General features: G+C 40.6%; 1 protein-coding gene across 2 annotated transcripts in view; it reads right to left on the bottom strand.

Annotated features, from left to right (window-relative positions):
- nfatc1 (nuclear factor of activated T cells 1) overlaps positions 1-22279 on the bottom strand; it is a 42430-nt gene that overhangs the window by 8914 nt on the left and 11237 nt on the right. For both annotated transcript variants that reach the window (XM_063900121.1, XM_063900122.1), the window contains exons 5-9: positions 21537-21709; positions 19529-19669; positions 9984-10039; positions 6966-7098; positions 2605-3210 (exon numbers count right to left, since the gene is read on the bottom strand). In XM_063900121.1, coding sequence (XP_063756191.1) covers positions 2605-3210; positions 6966-7098; positions 9984-10039; positions 19529-19669; positions 21537-21709 — 1109 coding nt within the window. The remainder of the gene's footprint in view (positions 1-2604; positions 3211-6965; positions 7099-9983; positions 10040-19528; positions 19670-21536; positions 21710-22279) is intronic.

The following is a 22279-nucleotide window of genomic DNA, read 5'->3' as shown; positions in this document are numbered from 1 at the left end:
TTTTCTTGCAACTCTAACTTCATTCTAGCATCATAAGTTGTTAATTTGACAGACCTACGGAAAAGGAAGTGATGGCCACATATCTGCCAGCTACACCAGGTACTCCAAAGTATAGCTCCTTGCTCAGTTTCGAGAATACACTACATTAAATAAAACAATGCCCATGAGAAATCTTGAGTTTTGGCATACCCCAAATGAAAGTCCACAAACACATAAACATGATCCTATTTTAATGGAACATCTGTAATGACAGTCAGTGCCTCCTAAAAGGCTTAGATATCATTCGTATTTGGCATGGCCAACCACACCTCAGTGAGCCATGAATCATAAAGTGGTTTCAAACCTCTGCCAAACGTTTTAATGAAGTTAGAAGCCACATTAAGTATGGAGTGCATAGTAAAATGTCCTTCCGTTTGCCAATGAAAACAAATGTAGTAGGGACTCAGCTCCTCAACGTCCATTTACGTTATGGCGGCGTCGCATAATATAAACAGGGTTTCCACCACTTTCTCAGGCATCAAATTTAAGAAAAAAATCCCTGAAATTCTTAAGCCTAACGTGGCCTATTTGAATACATAGATCAAGGAAAGATACTGTAACAATACTGAATACTGAATAAGCAGTCTTTTAAAGAAAGAAAAAAAGAATACAAATTAAATTTGTATTCTTGCAAAAAACATAATTTCAAGGTTGTTTTAATAGTCTATTCTGGACTTTGTTCAAAAACTTTCAAGGCCTTACATTTTCCCCTCACATTTGCAAGATTCTAAGGAGCTGAAGGAGCCAAGGGGAACCATGTACATTTGTTAAACACGCTCTGAAGCGATGTATTTACTTTAAATACACCTGGTTTAACCAATAAACCCCTGAATAGCCGTGAGCACCAGTTAGGATATAATCAAATCTGTGGCTCAAGACGGCCAAATCTCCCCGCAGACGAGGCTAACAAGTGCTAATGTATTTACCCAGACTGTCCACAGGAAGTGGCATGGGAACAGTCTGCAGTCTGCGGCCCAACAACAGCGTCTCACTCTCCATCCCCAGGAAGCCGGGCCAGACGATCCAGCGGGGGCTATGGTGACGGATCAAAGCCCTGCCGCTCCGTCCGCTGATAGCTGCTGGTTAGTGTTGCTTCATCTACTGCGCTCCTTTTCTCCACAGGACACACACACACTCAGCCAGGGACTGTTTCTTCTTGCCCGAGGAAGATCATTTATCCAATTTATTTCAGCGCAGAGCACGCCGCCCCGAACCTCAGCGGTGAGCACAGAGGGCCAGAGCAGTGAGATCATAATGCTGGTTCTGTGAGATGAATAGGGGCTCACAAAAAAACTGAATTCATGATCAGGGAGCTTCAGGCAGGCTTGTCTCATTTCAGGGTCCGAAGCCAGATATATCAAACACTAGACCACCATGTTCCTTTTATCCAATTACCTCAGAAATACAGGCGAAGAAAGCTCACAGGAATGCAACAAAAAAAGAGAACATTTGTAAAGAAATATAACGAAATTCAAGACTCCCAGCAGCAGTGATAAACCTTTTGGTACAGTTATCAATTTCATATAAATCTACTCCTCCCCCAGTGGCCTGTAACACAAACAGTACTATCATGGTTTCCCAATACAGACAATTCAGCGTGCTGTCCAACAGAAACAGCTTCTGCACAGGATAAGTAGATCTGGCCTAAATTCTGCTTCGATAAAACGCCAATGTCATTTGATTCCAGCCTTTTTGGGGAAAATGAGTTGAAATTGTGTTCCTATCTGTTACTGGCCTCATTAACAAGGCCAAGGACCTCCAGTGCATTGACCCTTACCCCCTCCATAGGCATTATGATTACTTTAATGCACATTTTAACATTGTGAACCGGCACATCCCTCTGAATTCTTTGTTCAAGGCTACACAGCTCTCCACTTAAATCCCGATTCTAAACAATTTTCTGAGTACATTTTGAGTCATTTTTTATTTTGTAGTGTATTTGACTGGTCTCTTTGTATGCACCATATACATGTGAGCAAATCCCTTGTATGTGTTAATACTGACAAAAAAAACCTGTTTCTGTTTTTCCTGCATTGAGAAATAGTTTAGAAAAGAAATCTAATAAATACTAGAAATAACCCCACCGCCTCAAAAGGCTATATATTTTTTAAACTATTCAGCCATTGAAGTTTAATATTATAGAACTGTCAACCTAGGATTACATTAGTCTTACTTCATTAAATATCAAATCAAAAGACTATGGCTCCCCGTCGGGGAATTGAACCCTGAGGAGCTGTTTTCCCCATTTATGCTAAGCTATGCTAACCAGCTGCAGTAATGCTTACAGTTCCTTCCAATAAGAAAGCAAATAAAAAGTGTTTCCCAGAATATGGAACTATTCCTTTAAATGATAATAAGTGACAACAGAAATGTTCAACTCCTGGAAAAGTGATTGGTGAGTCATACAGCATTACATAGATATCTGCTGAAATATTATGATCATTGTGGGCTTGAGGGCAATAAACTTGTTTGGTAAATAGTGGTTTGTTGGATTTATAATGTCATGTGTTGAATTAAGAACTATGGCTTACTTTTGCTTATTAATTTTTTGAAAAATTCACCCACCATCATCGAGGTACATCTGGTCCAGCTCCTGCGGTTCCTGTTTGATGCTGACAGCCAGCGTCGAGGGGCTGCCGTCCTCCTGAAGCGAGCCCCGCCCCCTCTGTGGCACCTTGGGGTGCTGCTGAGCTGGCGGGCTGGTGTTGCCACTCACCGGCTGGGGGGTCACGCACAAGGCCGGAGAGAAAGGGCCGTCGGTCGGGGTGGAGGCCTGCGAGGTTGGGGATGATGAGGAGGAGGAACTGCTGGGCGGGTAGAGAATGGGTGGCTGGTAGCGCCCGGGGGTCTCTTGGATGATGGAGATGTGTGGGACAGGGGACTGTTGGCCCGGTTGTTGGAGAGCTGGACTGCCAGAGAGGCACTTGGAGAAGGGCGGGGGCGACAGGTCGTGCAGTTTGGGGCTCGGGGTGGAGGAGGTGGGTAGGGACGAGGGCTTGGCTGCCAATCTTTGCTGGCTGACAGAGTAAGACCCGCCCACCACGCATGGCCTGAGGTCAGAGGTCACCATGGGGGTCATGACCTGTGAGGGGAAGTATGTCTTCGGATGCCCGGTCCCGCACACCAGAGGGGCGTCGTAGTCGTCGTGCGGCTCCGTCTTTATTGTTGGAACTGAGAGAGGGGGGAGGACACAGAAGAAGCTAAATGAGTAAACATATTCCAGCCGTGTGTGAGCGAGAGAGGGTTTGTGGCTAGGATACACACGCTGCCAAACAAACACTCGCATCAATGAGACTCTGTGTCTGCGCCCGAGCTCTCCCACCCCGCTGAAAATATTCACAAAAAGCAGGAAAAAAGGGATGAGTCATCAACACCAGAAGCATCCTGCTGCTTCTATAATAAAAAGCCTATTTTCTTTGGATCCTGCTCTGGCGCTAATATCCACCGAACGTGCGATATGAAATATGTTGCTGTAACTGCGACTTTATATCAGCTCAGCAGGGTCTGGTAATTTAAAGTAAATTACTGCGCACTTATTTAGACCGAGAGGAAAAGTGAAGCTGCTTTCCTCAATCAAAGATCTAAAAGACAAGATGGAAAGTTCAGGGTGTGTGAGGATAGTGGAGTTGAAATGAGGCGGGCTGTTATTAGTCACCAGCGACTTGGCCTCCTGTCCAGATTCCAGAAGACACATGTTGGACACCGAGTTTTAAAATGTGGTAAAATGTGTCTGCTGCAGATCTGACACAACATTAATCTTATATAACAAGCGTTTCAGTCCAGTTACAAGACAACGACAGCAAGAATCTGACCCTGAGCCTCATCACTGGATCAGTTTCTTCTGTTCTTTTGTGGGGACGCTGGTTTGGATTATAATAAGAAGCATGTGCTCCGTTCACCATCAGTAGCCAAAACCCTTCTAAACTGTGCAATGCAGGATTTGTTTTTGTATTAATACTAATACACAGCAAAATTGAAAGTTCATGATGTCTGATGCAACCAGTGCCGTTATCGAGGGGACAGTGTTGAAAAAGGGGGGACAGAAGGGATGACATGCGACAAATGGTCCCATGGGAAGGACCCAGATTCTGGTTCTTTTGAGGTTTACATAAATATATAAACATTTTGGTATTTTATTTTGTATTTTTTAGGTTTACATAAATATATAAAAATGTTAAAAGATGTTTTATTTTGTATTTTTTTTAGACATTTTATTGTAAAATATTGTGTTTCTTTTATTTGATTTAATTATGTTTATTCTTACTGTCACTTCTTAGGTAGATACATTTAATTATAATTTTTTCATTTAAAAAAGAAGAACCTGTAGCTAAAAAAGATTTCCCGATTAAAAAAAACATTTTAATTTAGATTAATGCGCAAAGATAAAAACGGTATTTTACTGAAGCACACTGTTAATTGTTTGTTGTTTATCTGCATCCTTTTGCTTGCCTAGGGAAGTCTCTTGAAGAGGATATTTTTAACCTTACAGAGTAAGTGGATGAATAGACTAAAAGGAGTGAAACTAAGACGTGTCATGCCTCTCTGAAGCCTCCACTATGAAAGAGGAACTGCGATGAGATGGTTTCGCAGACCGCAGCACCAAAATAGCACATGCACCCCCATTTCTGGCTGTTTGGAGGAAGTGTGTCTGTGGAGGGGAGGCAAATGCACAGAAAGGGCACCGAAGAAGTGCAAATGTTTGTGTTGCCACAAAAAGTAATGTGCCCCTGGGTTTCCGGAGTGTCGAAATCAGCCGTGTGTGTACTGTATGTCCCAAAATAAATCTGCTGTTTTTCTACCAGCTGTGTTGTAACACCTGCTGCAGCAAGAAAGTGATGTGATTTGAAAAACAGGAAAAGTTAAATAAGTTTACATTTCATTATTGCAAAAAACAGATAGATTTTTTTTTCCACCTTTGTTTTTTTGTGGTAATAAAAAAACATTCAGATGTGCACACAGTGTAGCAGGACTGTGTTTCTACAACTGTAAAACAATTATAGAAATACAATCTATATTAGAAAAGAAAAGAAGCACAGAATCAGCATACAAATGAGTTTGTACTCATCATGGTGAATCGCTTTATAAGATATATGTATTTGTTTGTTAACTTTTTATCATAAGGATATTCAAAAGTGCTTACTTTTTATATAACTAATATTACATTTAATGTTGCAAATGCATTTATTAAATTATATTTAATACTGCTTTTCCTATATATATATTATTATACAACAGTAAATATGTGTTGAAAAACTGTATTCCAAATTAGTTTAATGTTCATATTTACGTTTTTAATTATTTGTTTATATTTTCTTATCCTTTAACAAGTACAATACTTGAGCAAATGAACTTATTTGACTTCCAAAACTTGTTTTAAGTTCGTCTTTGTGACCTTCTGAACATCAGAGTTCATGTGGATGTCTCTGTGTACTGACTCACCCTTAAGGAGACACTGACCAGACTACCGTCCCCATTCTCCCCCACTCCCTCACACTCTCTGAGGACAATGCTCCACTTTCACAGTGGGGCACTCCGTCGCCCACGTGCAGGGCTGGGCCAGTCCACTTGAATCACAGCTTTGAACCACCCACTGGATTTTCTCTCCAAGTCCCGAAGCGTAATTAGCAAGTGGTTTTTACATTTCAGTTGGTGGGTCAGTGTTTATATTTAGCTTGGCAACAGGTTCTCTATTCAAAAAACACACGTTTCCCAGGCCCCTCTCCCCGCCCTCATAAGTCCACTCTCTGCAGTGTACAGGTACGGAAAAGAACAGATTTTATAGATTTCTCTTTTTTACAATGAAGGAATAATAGCGTTGCTTTGTTCCTCCCTAGCAAACCACAAGACGGGGGAATACAAACAGTTTGTTCTCAATGTTAAATGCTGGCTGAAATGTTTCTAATTAGTCTGGGATATGAAATGCGAAGAGCAGACGGAGAGTGGTGAAGTAAAACAATAAGTGACAATGTGCTGAAGGCTTAGAGTTAATGAGGGGGTTCCCTCTCATTCTGGGCACCGATTTCTACAGCAATTTAATGTCCATGAAGTACACTGGTTTTTCATTTTTACCAAATATTAGCCCAATTCCTAACTTTACGGGAAGAGGCTATGGCTGCTATGGATTGACTGGCAATCCCAATATATTAAGTTGGGACATCCCAGTAAGGGGCAGCTCAAAAAGTCCTATTTGTATTGTGAAATTTCATCAAAAAGTTAGGTAGAAGAGAAGAGAGCACATCATTAACACGATATTCAAAATTTGCGAAGACTATAGAATTATTTCTAGTTAAGTGGCAATAGTTAAAACACATTTTCTCCATCAGTATGAAGTAAATGTTGATTGCAAAAGGCAATGGCTGTAGAATAAGGACACCATCAGTGTTTAGGTGCCCTGTAACTGACTACTTACAGGTCTGGATCTCCCTTTCACAATAAAAGCCCTACACACACACATACATGATATCACTGCCTACCAGGGAGCATTGTGCTATGATGCAACTCCTCAAAAAGCTTACAACTTAATAAAATATCTTACAGTAGCTATCCAGTTATCGAAAAAGTAGAACACTGTTTACCCACCAGAAGAGCCCTGTTAACAGAAGATATTATAAAGATAAAGAGGGGTAGTGATTAAAACACGTCTTATTGATTCGAAAAAGTGTTTATTCTGCCTTCATTACAGCGCTGACATTACGGTTTCAGTTGGTGTCTTGCTTTAGACATTAGCGTTAGCTGCTAGCAGTAGCCTTGTTGCTAACAGAAATCAATGGACAGAATATGTTTACTAAGGTCTTTGGTATGTACAAGTTAAGTGTCACAGTTTCTTGGCAGCTCTGAGTAAAACATAGCCTTGTCTAAGGAAATGTTGCAAAGTTGTATTTTTCCACTTGAAGCAGCAGAAGATGTGTATGGGGAGTAAAGCTTACCATTGGCGGGGACGAAGGTGAAGCGCTGGTACTGGCTTCTTTTCCTCTTGCCGTTACAGACGTAGAAGTTGACATGGACCGGAGTGGAGAGTCTTTGGTTCCGATAGGGAGGGATTTCAACGAGTAATGAATTCTGCGGGTAAAATAAAGTAAGGGATAATATTGTTTGTAACCAAGAGACAACGCATACGTTACTGTATTGTATGAAGGCCTTTTATTTTATTCTTTATTTTTTGTCTTACTGTTTTTCATCTTACTTTGTTACTGTTCTTGTTCCACTTGCTCTTTTTTTTTTGTATCCTTGTCTGTATGTTTCTTGTGCTGCTCAATCACTTACTTTGTCATCTGATAAGAGTGATAGGGTGTTTTTATCCTGAATAAAATAACTGCATAGCAGGAGGAGACTGGTCTTTTCTGGTTTCTCTTTAATTATACTTCTTTATTAATACATTACATAATTCATAAATTGCATTACAGTTAATGTTTTGTAGTTTAAAAGGAAGAACACAATTGGATTTTTGTTTTGTTTGTATTTAATTATCGTATTTCAAACAGTTGACTAATTGCTGCTAAGCATGAGCAAATAAATAATAGTAGCCATCATATTTATTCTGTAGATGTGAGGTTGGGACTGCACTTCTTTACTTTAAATCCAAAGCCTGAGGTTCTGTGTGATGGAGGCTGTGGATAAAATCTGAAAATCTGGTTCTAATCCCAAACCAGGGAGCCACAGAGAGACCATGAACCGAGGTTATGGAGAGCCATGGCTATTTGCACAATGAATAAATTAAAGTGGGGATTGTCCAGACAGTTTATTTCCCCATCAGAGCTTCCTGCTGTCTGAGGGAGAGCGAAGGCCAGGAGCGGCCACGTTCATCAGCTCCATATGTGAGTGTGTGTGTGTGTGTGTGTGTGTGTGTGTTCATTTGTGAATGTATAGTGTGTGTTAGAGGTGCTCAGTAGCTAGGGAGCAAGTCAGGCTCAACTAAAGTGTGCTGGCCCTGACTGTCCAGGTGAGAGCTGACACACATTACATTAAATCACTCATCGTAAAGTGAAGTGGAGCCAGATGGGACTTTTTTAAACTTCTCTTATCCGACACATCTGTCCTTTAGAGAAGTAGCTCATACAAACATTGGTTCGCCGTTTGCATTGTATTGCTGTAAATATTTTCAGGTTTGTTATTCTAATATGTTAAAGGGGCCCTATTATGCTAATTTTCAGGTTTCAGAAACTCCCTCTGGAGGGAACTATGGGATTTGCAGACCATTTACGTGCACAAAAACCGATAGAACACACTACAGGAAAGAGAAAACCTCAAAAAGCTTGAAAGGGACAATTAAGCTTCCGAAAACGTACATTATATATGTTAACTAATTTTCAAAGGTTTCGTGTGCATGTGCTGTTTCTTAAAACTATCTCAATCCAATAAGACAGAATGAACTTTCAATTTGTGTTTAAAAAAAAATCCATTAAACAGCATAGAGCTGTTTTTACCTGACAGAAGTAATTTACGGAGGGAGGAAGACACAATGTGACAGATTGAGCATGAGGGAGCTTTTTCTTGGAGTCAACTTCAACACTGTTTATCCTAGTTTATGAGTAATCTGGTTATATATATAATTGAAAAGAACTCTTCAAATTAAAACTTGATCTCAACCGTCCTCTCCCAAAAAGAGGTTATTGTGTAGGTGACGGAGGCAGTGAGGTATTCTTAAACTGTGGTTCGGCGCAGCAGCAGTGGTAGAACTGGCCAAGACATGCAGCGTCAGTGTTTAACATGGGACCAATCCAGCAGACTGGGCTGAGAGGAGAGGGGTGGGAGGGGGCTTTGTCTATTCCAGCAGACAGATGTGTCCCAGCAGTCTCTGTGCATATGTGTCTTTGAGTATGTGTGTGTGTGTGTGTGTGTGTGTGTGTGTGTGTGTGTGTGTGTGTGTGTGTGTGTGTGTGTGTGTGTGTGTGTGTGTGAGAGAGAGGGAAAGTATGTGTGTGTTTTTCAATGGGAAGACACTGAGAGCAGGTGCAGCGCCTCACACAGACACCCTCTAATCCCCTCGTCTATCTCCCGAACACACACCACTACATCCCTCTATCTTCTGCCTCTCTTTCTCTCAGGCCACATGACAGGACACATGGTCCAGCACAAACTCCAAGAGGATGAAGGTTGAACTTTTAAGAACCTTTCCACACTTTAAAAAGCACAACACTGCTGTTCCACCTCGAGGCTGAGAAAATCTACAGTCATATTCCAGTTACACTGTACTGTGTGTTATCCCATCATATGAGCCCTTAGGAATGCATGATTTGCACTTAGATTATAGTGATAGGCACATCATAGGTGCAAGGCAAGGTATGTTTATAACCGCACTGCCATCATGGAGCTTCTCAGCCTTTTCGAGTACATGATGTATAAATATGGGCGTGGTTTGCAAACATTCAGACCCGGAGCAAAAGCCTAAGTATCATTTTATATATGTATATTCACATTGAAGGGGCTTTCGTTTTCTTGTAGTGTGTTATATAGGTTTTTGTGCATGTAAATGGCTTTCAAAGGCTAAAATCCCTGTATTCCCTCCAGAGGGAGTTCCTCCCCCACACACTCCCCCACCCCAGCCATTGGAACCCTTTGTTTACTTCTGTAACATGTTGACATCACTCCGTAATGCGGTTTAATTGGCTCGCACTCCAGCACAATGCAGGTGATACGCTAAGCTGCTGACCAATCACAACAAAATACAAATATCAACTTGAAAATAAGCATAACATGGCCCCTTTAATGTGATTTGACCATACAATGTAGGAGTTGTGTTACGATTGCAGATTAATCTAGTTTTATGTTTCAGGAACCAATGTGCTTGAGCCGACTGAACCTTTAGTGTCAGCTCACTTGATTTAGACATCATTTATTAAAGGCAAAATCAACTGTTTTCCACTTTCTTCAGTTTTAGAACAACTGCTTTAATTCTGAAATCAAACCGGATTTGTCACGTTAAGAGTGTCATGGGTATCACTTACAGCCTTTGAGGCGTCTCTGTCTACCTTGGCCTCAGTTTCCCAGAGGTGGTGTCCATCTGAAAAGAAAAGAAAATGACTTTCTAAGAGACGAATCAGAAATAAGAAATGGCATGAGCGATGTTATTATTATCTGTTACATCAGTGATGAATTAAACAGCCGCACCACGTATCGTCTCACCCGCCGTCATGAGCTCATAGTCTAGCAAACCAGAAAAAGACTCAGACAGAGAGAGAAATCTGATGCAATCCTAAAGAAAAACGAGTCATACCAAAGAGATGAGTGATATCTTTGGTGGAAGGGAGAAACCTTGACTTCATCGCAGTGAGGAATCCCAACAAGCGGCAGCAGCTGCTGGACTCATTAAAGCAGGACGACTGGAAACTCGCCTCAACTCTCAAAATCCTAATTCCTCCTGTTCTCTTAGGAATCATTCTGTTATCCCCATATATATGATTGTTAAATGGTAGTTTTCCCATCAGGCAGTAAATGTGTTCTATTGGAAAACACTTTTGTCTCCCTGCCCAGTGAGGTGTCAGAGTAACACTATTCATTCGACACGGAAGGAAAACATTTCAGTTTCTTTAGACGCATTAACAAGGCCCTAAAAATGACTGTGAAAGGACTTTACGTGGAAAGGAAGCTGCAGTTTAAGAAGAAAAGGTCAGCTGTGGCCACGTTTTCTTGTAGAAAATGAATTGAGATATGTGTTTTAACAGGCTGGAGTTTGATAAGTGGAGAATTTGAATCGAGCACACAGCACGTTGCAGATGGACGGGCATAGAGTTTGAGAGGTGGCACAGCTGGAGGAGGTGCAGCTTGGCAGTGACAGCTCCTATTATGTCTGAGAAGACACAGGAAACCTGTTCCCGTCCTTTTATTTTCCCACACTGTCAGCTGTGGAGCTGCTGTTGCTCTCCAGAAGAAAGTTATATAACGGGTGTCACCTAAGAGAGAAGGAACCCTCTATCGCAGAGGGAAAACTCTGTTTTGTTGCCAGATCTCTAGAATTTCGGCACAAAATAAGCTTAGAAAAGGAGCACAGTTACAGTGGGCTTTCATTTAAAGAGTACCTAAAGGATACAACTAAAGGGGGAATTGGCTCAGAACTATCGATTTAGTCAGTGAGTGGGCTTAAACAAGTTATTTTTTCAAAGCTTAGAGAAGTTAACTACTACTAAGCTTGAGTAAACTACATTTGGTCACTTTTGAAGCGCACTTGACCGATATGTGGACTTGAGCCGAATTGTGAGTGACATGGATACATGATGACTTAAAACATTTATTCTGTACATGTTATATTAAGTTTAAAATATCAAACATTTAAAAATATTGGAAGTTTTCAATGTTGACAACACAAGTGTCTTTGTAATGAGACCCGGTATTTGAGTGCACACCGGGAATGGCATTTTCACGACTGGATGACTACCCTGTCAGTCAAGATGTAATGTCATACTTTTTGAACAGGTGATAAACTTGCCAACATCATAATGAGACAGGTAGACTTATAAGTTAGCTTTTCTTTCCCAAAGGATCAGAAACTGTGGGTGTGTCTGCACTATATTTGGGGCCTAGACTTGAATTACGACTTGACTTGCTCAAATCAAGAATACTTGTGACTTGCATAAGAACCAAATGACTGAAGTCACATTCTAGGCCCTGTTGATCATCATTTGTACAATTTGGAAAAAGCTGTGTAATTTCTCCCTACCCTTGTGAGTCTGAGAAATCAGAGAAGGTACTTTATATATTTAAATATAAAGAGCCCCAGAAGACAGAGGGATGATACTGTTAGTATTTCATTCAAAATATTTATTTTAGGTTATTATCCATGATAACTGACGCCTGACCCACTTTTTCTTGCCACGTGTGTCCACCTTTTGCCCAAGTGAAATGCATGATAATATGCCAGATATTGCAGAACGCCAGGCGTAACATTAGAGACTCCAACAGCTGGAAAAGATTATTGTCTTTGTTAACTAAACATTGGTGAAGACAGACAAAAGGCTTTGTGTCAAACAGATTAAATACATTTCCCTCTTCTAAAAAAGACATGACAGTATGTATTCCTGGTAACAGATAGGGTACCTAATTTCCACACCATTTGAATACATTTAAAGCAGGTTAAAACGAAAATACTGCATTTCCTGGGCACCACAGGATCAATCGTGATTGGTGCATGACATCTGGCGAGCAAGAAAAAACACACCACTGTGTGGAAGCATGAATCAAACAGAACATTGGCAAACCGTGTCGCAGGAAGCCTGTGTGTAAATAATAGAAATGAAAAAGAGAACGGCTTAGAGGAAGTTGTACAGGATACGCTTTGTAAAGGATCCAGTGGTTGTTTATCTTTACGTTGTAAAGGCATATTCTTTGTCAAGGAAGAGATGCTTCTTCTTACTACTTCTAACATATGTTCGTAAGGGTTCAGATCAGAAAAAAAAACCCTAACTCAACCAATAATATTTGTTTTCCTCTAGGAAAGAAGTTCTTTCTCTAAAAAATGTTTGTTTGACTTTGTTTGATATTTTGTGTTCCCTCCTGCTCTCTGCCTCTTTTCACTTCGGGAACATCTCCAAAAGGGAAGCCTTCGCCTTCGATGTGGATCCACAGGAGGTAAACATGTTGTTCAGATCTCCCTCAATGTCTCTCTCTGCTTCTCCCTGTCTGCGTCTCTTTCTGACTCACATCATTTTTCCTCACAGAGATAGAGAAATCTAATTTAGCACTTTTCTGCTTTCTGTGCCGAGCTACCTACTGCCAGGAAACTTCTCAAAAAGAAAGAGCTCTGAACGTGTGGGATGCCTTTGTTTTGACAAAGAGCGTACCGGATAATTGATAACCACAGAATGTAATTGATAACCGCAGAATGTTCCGGAGTTATAGGGCACCATCTGCACAACGCCCGCACACGTCCAATGAAAAACCCTTAGCTCTCCAGCTCAATATGGTTTCTAACTCCCTGGCCCACTGTGCTGGATAATATCCAATATTGTCTAAGTTAAACAACTCAGCCTAAAACCTCTCCCCCTAAACCACCATATAAACCCAGTACCCCTCTCCAACTCTCACAACGCCCAAGCTCTTCTGGCATTGGCTGCGTCCCAACCTCGCAGAAGTCTTGCGATTCACATTTCGTTAGCGATGATCTATACAAATCATTACTTTCTCAGAACAGACATAACACAGAGCCGTCAATGGCGCAGCAGCAGGGTGCTGTACAGAGCCATGGAGATCAAACAATATACAATATGCTTATTTGTCATGATGGATTTATAAAGGGAATCAAACAGCTCCTTGTGCTCCTTAATTGGGGCTGGGTGGAGTAAAGCGTTGGTGCCCAGAGTGAAACAGCGTGGTGGCGTGTGCCAAAACCCTCATAACGTACAGTAAATATAAACACATGCTCTACCCATGCTCAAAGAGTTCCCTTGTCCTCTGACTGTTACTGAGACTTCTTCCTTCCTCCCACCTCTGAAAACACATGGGTATTTTGAAGTTCAATGCAAGAGGTTGCAACTATGGAAGGTGTGAGCCGAGGTTCGAGCTGATAAATGTCAGCAGTCGAGAACCAGATCCTGCCTTCACTCTGCAGCGGAGCTACTTGCAGCTGCAGTGGCGCCTGTCACTGCACAACGTCATCTTAACGCAGTGCAAAGCTTTCATCAAGAAATCATCTCTGGAGTTTCTCAAATGGGCTTGCCATTTTTATGTATCATGCACTGTAATTTATGAAAACCTAATCCCTGCTGTTAATGCATCTGTAATTGATTTGTTTATGAAAACAGCCATTGTTCCCAGAAGTGTCATAGGCAGCCAAACCACCGAACGGCTTTGAGTGGAAGTCATTGTTTTTATGAATGCAATGAAACTGAAGCTTGTTGACCGCCCTTCCCTCCACACAAAACCACTGCTCAAAGCTAGCAGAGCTAACAGAGCCACCACATGTTCGAAACAGCCTCTGCTGATACATTACGGTCATCTTACTCACAGCTCTCATGGGGCTTAAAGGAGGATGGTTATCTGTAATTTTCTAAAGGTAATTCCAGACACCATCTGGCAGTCCAACAGAAGGATAATCCTTTCGAAGTTCAATTTTCAGGTCCTGTTTCTTGTGCGGTTGCTCTGGCCAATGATAATTAGACACAATTGTTAGTGTCTTCCGGTCACTAAAGTAAAACTCGTCCAGGTTTCATCTTCGTTTGACGCTCCAACTCATCGGGTAAGGAAAAGACGTACAGGTGGGGAGAATGAGTAAAAAAAAAAGACCTCCCCCTGGCAGCTGAGGAGGTTTGATGGAGCAGGAAAAGGGTTATTCACAGCTACAGTGCAGCAGCGCAGACAGGTGTTCAGTGAAACAGGCCAGATGTGAATGTTCTTCCTTTCCAAGGGGGTTTCTCCTCTGCAAGGATTTCCTGCAGGGTATCTAACTCAAGTTAAGCTTATGACAATTAAGATTCGGGGAGCAGAAATCAAAATGTTTTAAACAGACTTGAAAAGGTAAGAAGTAAAGGAAATCAATAAGACAGTAGAAAGACGCTATACCCTGAAGTAGATCATGCAAACCTAAACACTTAAACTATGGCTATAAAGTATTGGGAAGACCTGAATTCTAATTGGCTGGAAAGTGAGCATTATTTTCAGATAACTGCATACTCCTGAAACAGAGGCAACAAGCCTCTTGGTGCAAAAGTCAATATTTATGGTTTTGGTTTGATAAGCAACTTGAGATGCCTCTATGACTGTATTTTACTGAAGTTGCTGGTTCAAAAGTTACTTTAGAGCTAATGAAAAGCCAGATTGTCGTCTGAAGATAACTGATGTGATTGGATTTCTGCCAATGCATCCTCTCTCGACACAGATTGTTTACTTACATTGAACCAAACCCGCTCATACATGTTTGGTCAATATTACACGGAGTACCAAGCGGGAACTAGAAATCCTCCTATCCCAAAATCTTGTCCTGTGATTTTGCATTTATATGCACCTATTTGTTAATGAAATGAAACACCACCATTGTTCTAAAGTAACGCTCATATTTTGATGGATGTTAGTTTTAGTCGTACTAGGAAAGACATTTTCTCATTTCCTATTTTGAATAGTGACGAAATCTACATCAAAATAAGTTTGTAATTAACCTCTTCAAATCCTGTGTCTACTGTAATGGACACCATGTGTTTTTACTGGATTTAACCAAAGAGCTTTTGGTTAAAATGATTTACAATTTCTGCCTAGCAACTGAGTACACTAACTTATCAATCATTACTGAACATATAAGTAGCTAAGTGATAAACACTAGTATTGAAGACAGACAAAACAGGAAAATAAGTACGGAAATGCATCATCTCATTTATACATTTTAAACATAATTGTACAATAAAAAATAAAAAACCTTATAACTTGATTGCTGCCAAGTGGCTGTGGAATAATAGGGTTATTCTTCTATATTATCTGTTGTTTTAAGAACTTAACGTGGATTTCAATTTAATGAAAAATGCTTCCGTTTTGCTCCACTTGCTAAATGCTGACTGTGAGGTGCAGTTAGAACCTGGTAAGTACAGCTTTAGGCTACATTTGTTGCAGGTACATATGTTCCTAGTCTAGTTTTGTTTACTTCATTTATGTGTTTAATTTACTTACTTTAGTGCAATCCTATAATATCCTCTACTAAGCCTACACTAAATATAAACACTGTATAATACTCTTGCTAGGAAATGCTATGGTAATACATTTTCCAAATGATCATCAATACTCCCATTTGGTGTCAAATTTGGTGATTTAGACATTTCCAGATAGACACTTTCCTGCCTATTCAATAAACAAACCATTTAATAGATACAATAGATCAGCTGGAAATGCATCGTCACAAAGATAAGAGCAGGACTGTTCTTTTCTGGAAAATGTGAGGTTTTTTAGGTTACTTGTTCATGCCTGCTGCTTGAGTAGTCTTTGTATGTTTGGAAAAGACTTCACTCTTTCACTTCTTTTAGAACTTTGGCACCTTTAGCCTTTTTCAGCCAATAAATGATATCTGTGAACATAGGACACCAAACGGAGGTGAATAAAGGACAGGAGGGTCATATTTTACTAATGGAGTGAGTGGGACATATCAGAGGTATCATCTTCCGGGGAGGCCGGGGACAAATGAAAGCAAGGTGAGATGAGTGAGGTTTAGATTACAGGCTGATGTCTGCAGTGCTCAGGTCGTACAGTAATCTGATGACAGATTGGATGTAACCAGGAGTGACAACTGAACTGATCCTATCTGGGATATTTCTACTGAGGCGGCAGTGAGGCAGGACCGAGAAGCTCGGGAGGGCGTGATCGAGCAGAGCTGTTACTGTTTTCAGATGTTGTGCTAAGACACAGGAACAGGTGACAGAGTGTGTCTCTATGGGGGGGAAGCAGGGATTTCCTTCTCCCAGAGTCATAGCAACAATAACACTCTCAAACATGAATGAGAAATACATAGAAGCCCCAAGTGTCACTGTCTCTTCCCCCAAAAAATCCTAAAAAACATATTGCAGACTATCAGACACAAAAACGTAAAGAAAAATAAATATGCTTTCAGTTTGTTGGCTGTATTTTAAGATGGGTGTCGAGCTCTCCCTGTAATGACACTCACACAAACACACATGCTTTAAGTTGGGGTCCCATACAAACACATAATATGTCAACGCCCACAGGTTCTGTGACCACAGCTTCGTGAATGCTACTTTGCGAGAGTGCTTTATTGGAGAATCGTCAGGAAAATAATACATCGGTAAAATTAAATACCCTAAGTTCTTTGTGGCAACAACATCAACCAATCTGGGTTTATGAGTTTGATCGTTAAAGTGTTTCCCAGAGATCTGCTTTGGCATGAATAAAATAACAATATAGCATAATAAAGGGATAATTAGGATGTTTTGAGTGGGGTTGTATGAGGTACCTATCCGTAGTCAGTTTGTTATCTACAGTAGATGTACTGTAGGTCAAAACAACCCAAGATTGGATAATTGATTAGCTAAAGCTAAAACAAATATATATACATTTAGGTGTATGCTAAATGTATCATTATTTTACTGCTGTTTCCATGAGACAGCTAGAGTACAGTTTTAAGTTTCTAACATGGAAATCAAAACTTTATCTATGCTATCTATACTTTATCAAACTCCATTGAAAAAACAGTCATTTTAGCTTGCATGACGCAGGAGGTGCCAGTCCACCACTGCTTCAATCAGTTAGTTAGTTTGTGTTATTTTGTGAATTTGGTAAATCTGAGCTTACCAAAAGTCAAACAATAACAAAAACAAAGTAACAAATTGAGGCAGCAGTAGACCAGCAACCACTGTTCTTAGATGTTTAAAAAGTTGTTTTTTTCCAATGAAGTCTGGTGGCTGTGGGGAGAAGATTGATAGATGTTAAGGCTTCCGCTCTATATTTGAAATAGCTGTATCACTCTAAGGTAAAATGGTACAAATATTCTGAATATAGGATACACTGAAACTCTATTGGTTTGTAAAGGTGGGACGTTTTTTTATGTGTAAAATACATCTTTTAACTGTTGTCGTGATGACCTCTATCTACTGCAGGTAATTGATAACTACTTCATAGAATCCCACTTCAAAACATCTAAACCATCCCTTCAAAGTTCTGAAAGCAGAGATGAGTTACATGTTTTTAATATGCAAATACGTTGTTTTGTATCTTCCCGTACTTATTATATCTCATTACGCCAATGACGCCATTTCACTCCAGAGACGACTGATGCCTCTAATTGTGTACTGTACCTATTATACAGATAGCAAGACCTAGCATGATCCATAGGGAGCAGAATTAATGAACTGATGGCACAGAGGCAACTTGGATAGAGATGCAGAAGGATGGAGGGAAGCAGAAAGGGAGGGGGGGCAGAGAAGTGGAAGCCTGGCTTAAGGGTGTTTCCATGGTAGGATTGCCCAGGAATCTGATGCTGGAGCCAGACGCAGGGGAAACCCTCATCAAAAATCAAGAGCACACCCATCAGCATCAGTCCAGAGCCTGCACATGGACTGAAAGTCGGTCCGATCAGAACAAAACGGAACCAGAGAAGCTACAGACATGTGTACATCTAGTGATAACTCCCTTTCTGCTTCTACGAAACTCATTGCCCAATTCATCGATTTCTTTTCACAGAGGCAGCTGCAAAAGCATCGGTTAGGTTAGGCTTAGGGTTTAAATTCAAGAGGACAATGCTAAAGTAATCATGCCTCAGTCAAGCAGGGTCAGACTCGGGAAATTGTGAAAAACTGGAAATGGCTAACTTGTAAAAAAGTGTATTCTGGACTTTGGAAAAAGCAGTTTGACCTCCATTTATTAGGTTTGTATACTGTCAATGTTATAGCACCTGACCACGAGGTCCTCAGCAAGGTTGTTTTAATTGTTATTCTTAATATTATAAGATGTAAATTATTATCACCAGATCAATTGGTCAAACATGTTGTAATGAATGCATATCAAACTTAGAGATAAACTATTTAGCTAATTTTTAAAAATCAATTTTAATACTAGGTTAAGCTAATATAGCATGATTATAGCTAGATTAGGCAACTTAACTTTATCATAAAAGATGGCAAACTAACTTAAAAACAACACAAAACTATTCTTATTAAAATGATTAGTTACAATTGCATATAGTCAACATTCAAACACTGATAAGCTAGAAGCTAACTAGTCAAGCTAATAAGCTAGCTGCCTTTAAGCTTTATATTTAAACCACACTTTATTTTTGCTAGCTGGATAACTTTTACTGTAAAAATTATGTTTTTTCTCCTTTTAACTGAAGTTCAATCCAAACGGCAACACTATTGTTGTCTCCAGAGCAGCTTTAGGAAACACCACTCAAACACTCCTCTCAGGAAGTGTTCAGGGTTAATCAAAAGGGCCTTCGCTCATTTAATCACTTCTTGTTTTGAAAAACAATCTCACTTGTCCAGTGCTTGAGGGTAGAGGGGGTCCGTGCTAGGACAGCCTTGAATTCTTCCTTTCACAGGTGGAACAATGAAAAGGCTTCCCTCTTTTTTTGAATGAGTCACCAGGCAGATAGGATCACATGTGTTTACATGGCTCAGCCTCGGCATACACTGCGGCTCACGTTGCTCTGCTGAGGCTAATCAAGGAAATTGCAGTTTGTAAACCTCCACGCATCGACATCTGGCGGCAATCCCCTGTGCCTCCAAACCAAAAAGGCTTAAAGTAAGAAAAAGAGAAACAAATAATGACACATGGCGCACACAAAAGTGCCTGCATCCACACACACATTCACGCACGCATACACACTGCATTGGTGATCCATTCCTTTGCTGAACAGGCAATGGAAACTTCTGCAAATCTAAATCTGCTGGGTTAAAAATACAGCGCATTAATGTGCACCACATGTGGCTCTCTGGCAGGATGGAGGATATTTTGACGGCGGGGGGAGAGAAGAGGGGGAGGCAGTGCTGGGGTTTCTCCAACAAGTGAGAGGGAGACACACAGACACACACACAGCTGTACTAAGAGTCCAGAACTCCTCCTATTTTACCTTGAGCCTTCTCCACGAACACCACCTTGGAGTCGTGCTGGAAGTTGTGTCCGTCGATGCGCATCCTCTCACCCCCGAGGGCCGCACACGTCTCCAGGCTCCGCTTATCCACCAGCGGCAGCTCCTGGGCCGATCTCTGGGCTATGGGAGGAGGAAGAGAAGCCGGCCTCAGCATTCAGCTAATACACACCCTCTCCCCATGCAGACCTGAGCATCCAGGCTGAGGCTGAATCACTACATAGACAGCTCTCTCAGAGTCTGGACGGCTGTAAACCTCCACGTCTTTATGTTAGAATGAGTTGCCACTAAGTAAACACAGGCTCCAAGTGGTGTTTATTTGTGTTTTCTTCAAATATGGTGGATGTTCTGTCTCATATATAACTATCTTACCGCTCCTGGTGTTTTTTTTTACTTCTCTCTTGTTCACTTTGGCTCTTCAGCCTTTGCTTAATTCTCCCTTTTTTGGATGCTTTTTACAAAGTATTTGCAAACATTATTTGTCTAAATGTAATGCATATGTCTTAGGGTTAGGGTCTTTCTTGAGGAGGATTCCTGTATTTAATCGTGACCACCGGGATACACAACTAGAGGTTCAATAAAAACCTGAATAAATTTGATTCTGCTGCTTCTTGATTTGCATAAAACTGTATTTCTATGTTCTCGGAAAGCATCAATCTTTACCACATCTTTCTGTTTCGGTTTCTTGCACAAAAAGAATTTTTGGTCAAAACAATTGCTGTGTGGCAGCCGTTCAGAAACTAACAATGGTCTATTTCAAGGGGCTGAGATCATGGTTTAACTACTGTCTTTCATTTACCTCCTAGGGCTTAATCTCTATGGCAGCTCTCCGTGCCAGAACCACATACAGTGGTTGATCTGGGTGAGTTTGTCCCGGTCCTCCGAGAGGTCAACTCCAGTGCAGAGCAGAGAGTCGATAGAGTTTATTGAGCACCGTTGAGGTACAATGTAGCTCACGATCACATGCACCAGTTGTTAGAGTGCTGCATTGAATGATTACAGCTTCAGGTTAATCTAATGCTCATCTTTTGATAGTAGTAATCGTTTAGTCTTTTACATTTTATAAAAGAGGGAAAATTGTCTATTTGCTAATTGATATATGTAGTTATCAATCCAACACTTTTTGTTGAGTCTATTTTTTGTTATTGAACCACTTGGCAATCCTTGTGTCAAGTACCTTGGCAAGATTTCTGAAAACTTGTTTTTCTTTTCCCCCTTATATTGTTGAATTTGGGTAAATATAAGCTGCCTAAATTCTTTCTTGTCTTTACAATGAAAATAGAAAAATTCTGCTACATCCTTTCTATCAGTTCTGTTAGGCAGATGTATGTCATTAGGTTGTTTATCATGTTCCCCATTTTAGTATAGCATGTTAGCATGCTAGCATAATGTACAGCACACAGGTCATTATTTGTGAAATAAACCACTACAGGGTGAGCAGAGGCTTTCTGCACATTCTAGCATCTCACTACTTTCTAAATAAATCAAATATTTAATACAACAATACTTATATATACATTTGATTTATATATTTTTTATCTTTATATACTCGCTGTATTTGGTGATCAGAAATGTGTCCATAAGAGCAGTCTGATAGCATCACAGTATTGGCCTATCAGAATCAATTACTCAACAAAGCCTTGAAAGAATGCACATTACAGCTGAGGCTCATGGGAATTAGATGATTTTTGTAGGTATGCTGTCATAAACCAATTATGAGAGAGCTAGATGAAAAAACATAAAATCACCAAAGGGGTTACAGTTCATCCTGCAGGCAACATAATAAATCTGAAAAGAATTTAACAGAAAACTATCAATTATTAAAGAATATTCAGTTCAGCGGTAAATCGTCTTACTTTTTATGTCCATTAGATCAACTTGCAATCCCTTACAGGGGTCCTGACCACTATGTAGGTTGGTAATTAGTCAACTAAATACCCAATTAAGCCCAATATAAATATGCCGAGGAGTTAAGGAGATAAGTACTCACAGCACTCAATGGGGTTGGATGAGGCCTGCAGGGTCACGGTTCTCCCCGTGGCCTGGCTGATGTGGACTCTGAAAACCATTCGCACACGAGTGTTCTTGCGTCCAATGTCAGTTTCCCCCTTCCTCAACTCAATGTCCGAATTACGCAACTTCAAGATCCCTGCGCAGTCGATACTGTTTAAGACAAAAGATAAAGACTTTGCCATGAGCCAAAATATCACATGCTTTAACAATCTTTATGCATTCACAGTTCATCAGGATGTGATATATACACTACTGCCACCACAAAAATGTGTTTCACTCCATCAGTGCAGTCCGTACAGAGCCATGTCAACAGAAGATTAACACCCCCAGCCCCAAAAGAGCCTCAACACCTCAGTGCATCCACTCATGGGTGATATTCAAACTTTATAGAAACAAATAGCTGGGAACATTCATCACATGAGTAATATCTTTGCTATGACCCACCAGAGACTGAAATACTGTTGCCCTTCCACAAATCTTCAGGCTGTGATGAATTCTTCATCAGACACTTAATAAAAGCTCTTCTCTATATGCACTCATCGAACTTTTTCTTACTTAAAAATACCTCTCCAAACTGTTTCTGGCTTTTCTATCGCTGTGCTACTTGATGCTGCATTCCATGAAGCCTAGTTAATGTCAACTTTTACACACATTTGAACACTCCCTAACATTCTTCCCTCCAGACACCAGGGCCTGCTCACTGGAGAAGTAATCAGGTGT

This window comes from Eleginops maclovinus, chromosome 13 (assembly GCF_036324505.1).
Source record: "Eleginops maclovinus isolate JMC-PN-2008 ecotype Puerto Natales chromosome 13, JC_Emac_rtc_rv5, whole genome shotgun sequence".
In the NCBI taxonomy this organism is placed as follows: Eukaryota; Metazoa; Chordata; class Actinopteri; order Perciformes; family Eleginopidae; genus Eleginops; species Eleginops maclovinus.
The sequence above is the reverse complement of the archived record's forward strand: the minus strand, read 5'-3'. Positions and strand labels throughout refer to the sequence as shown.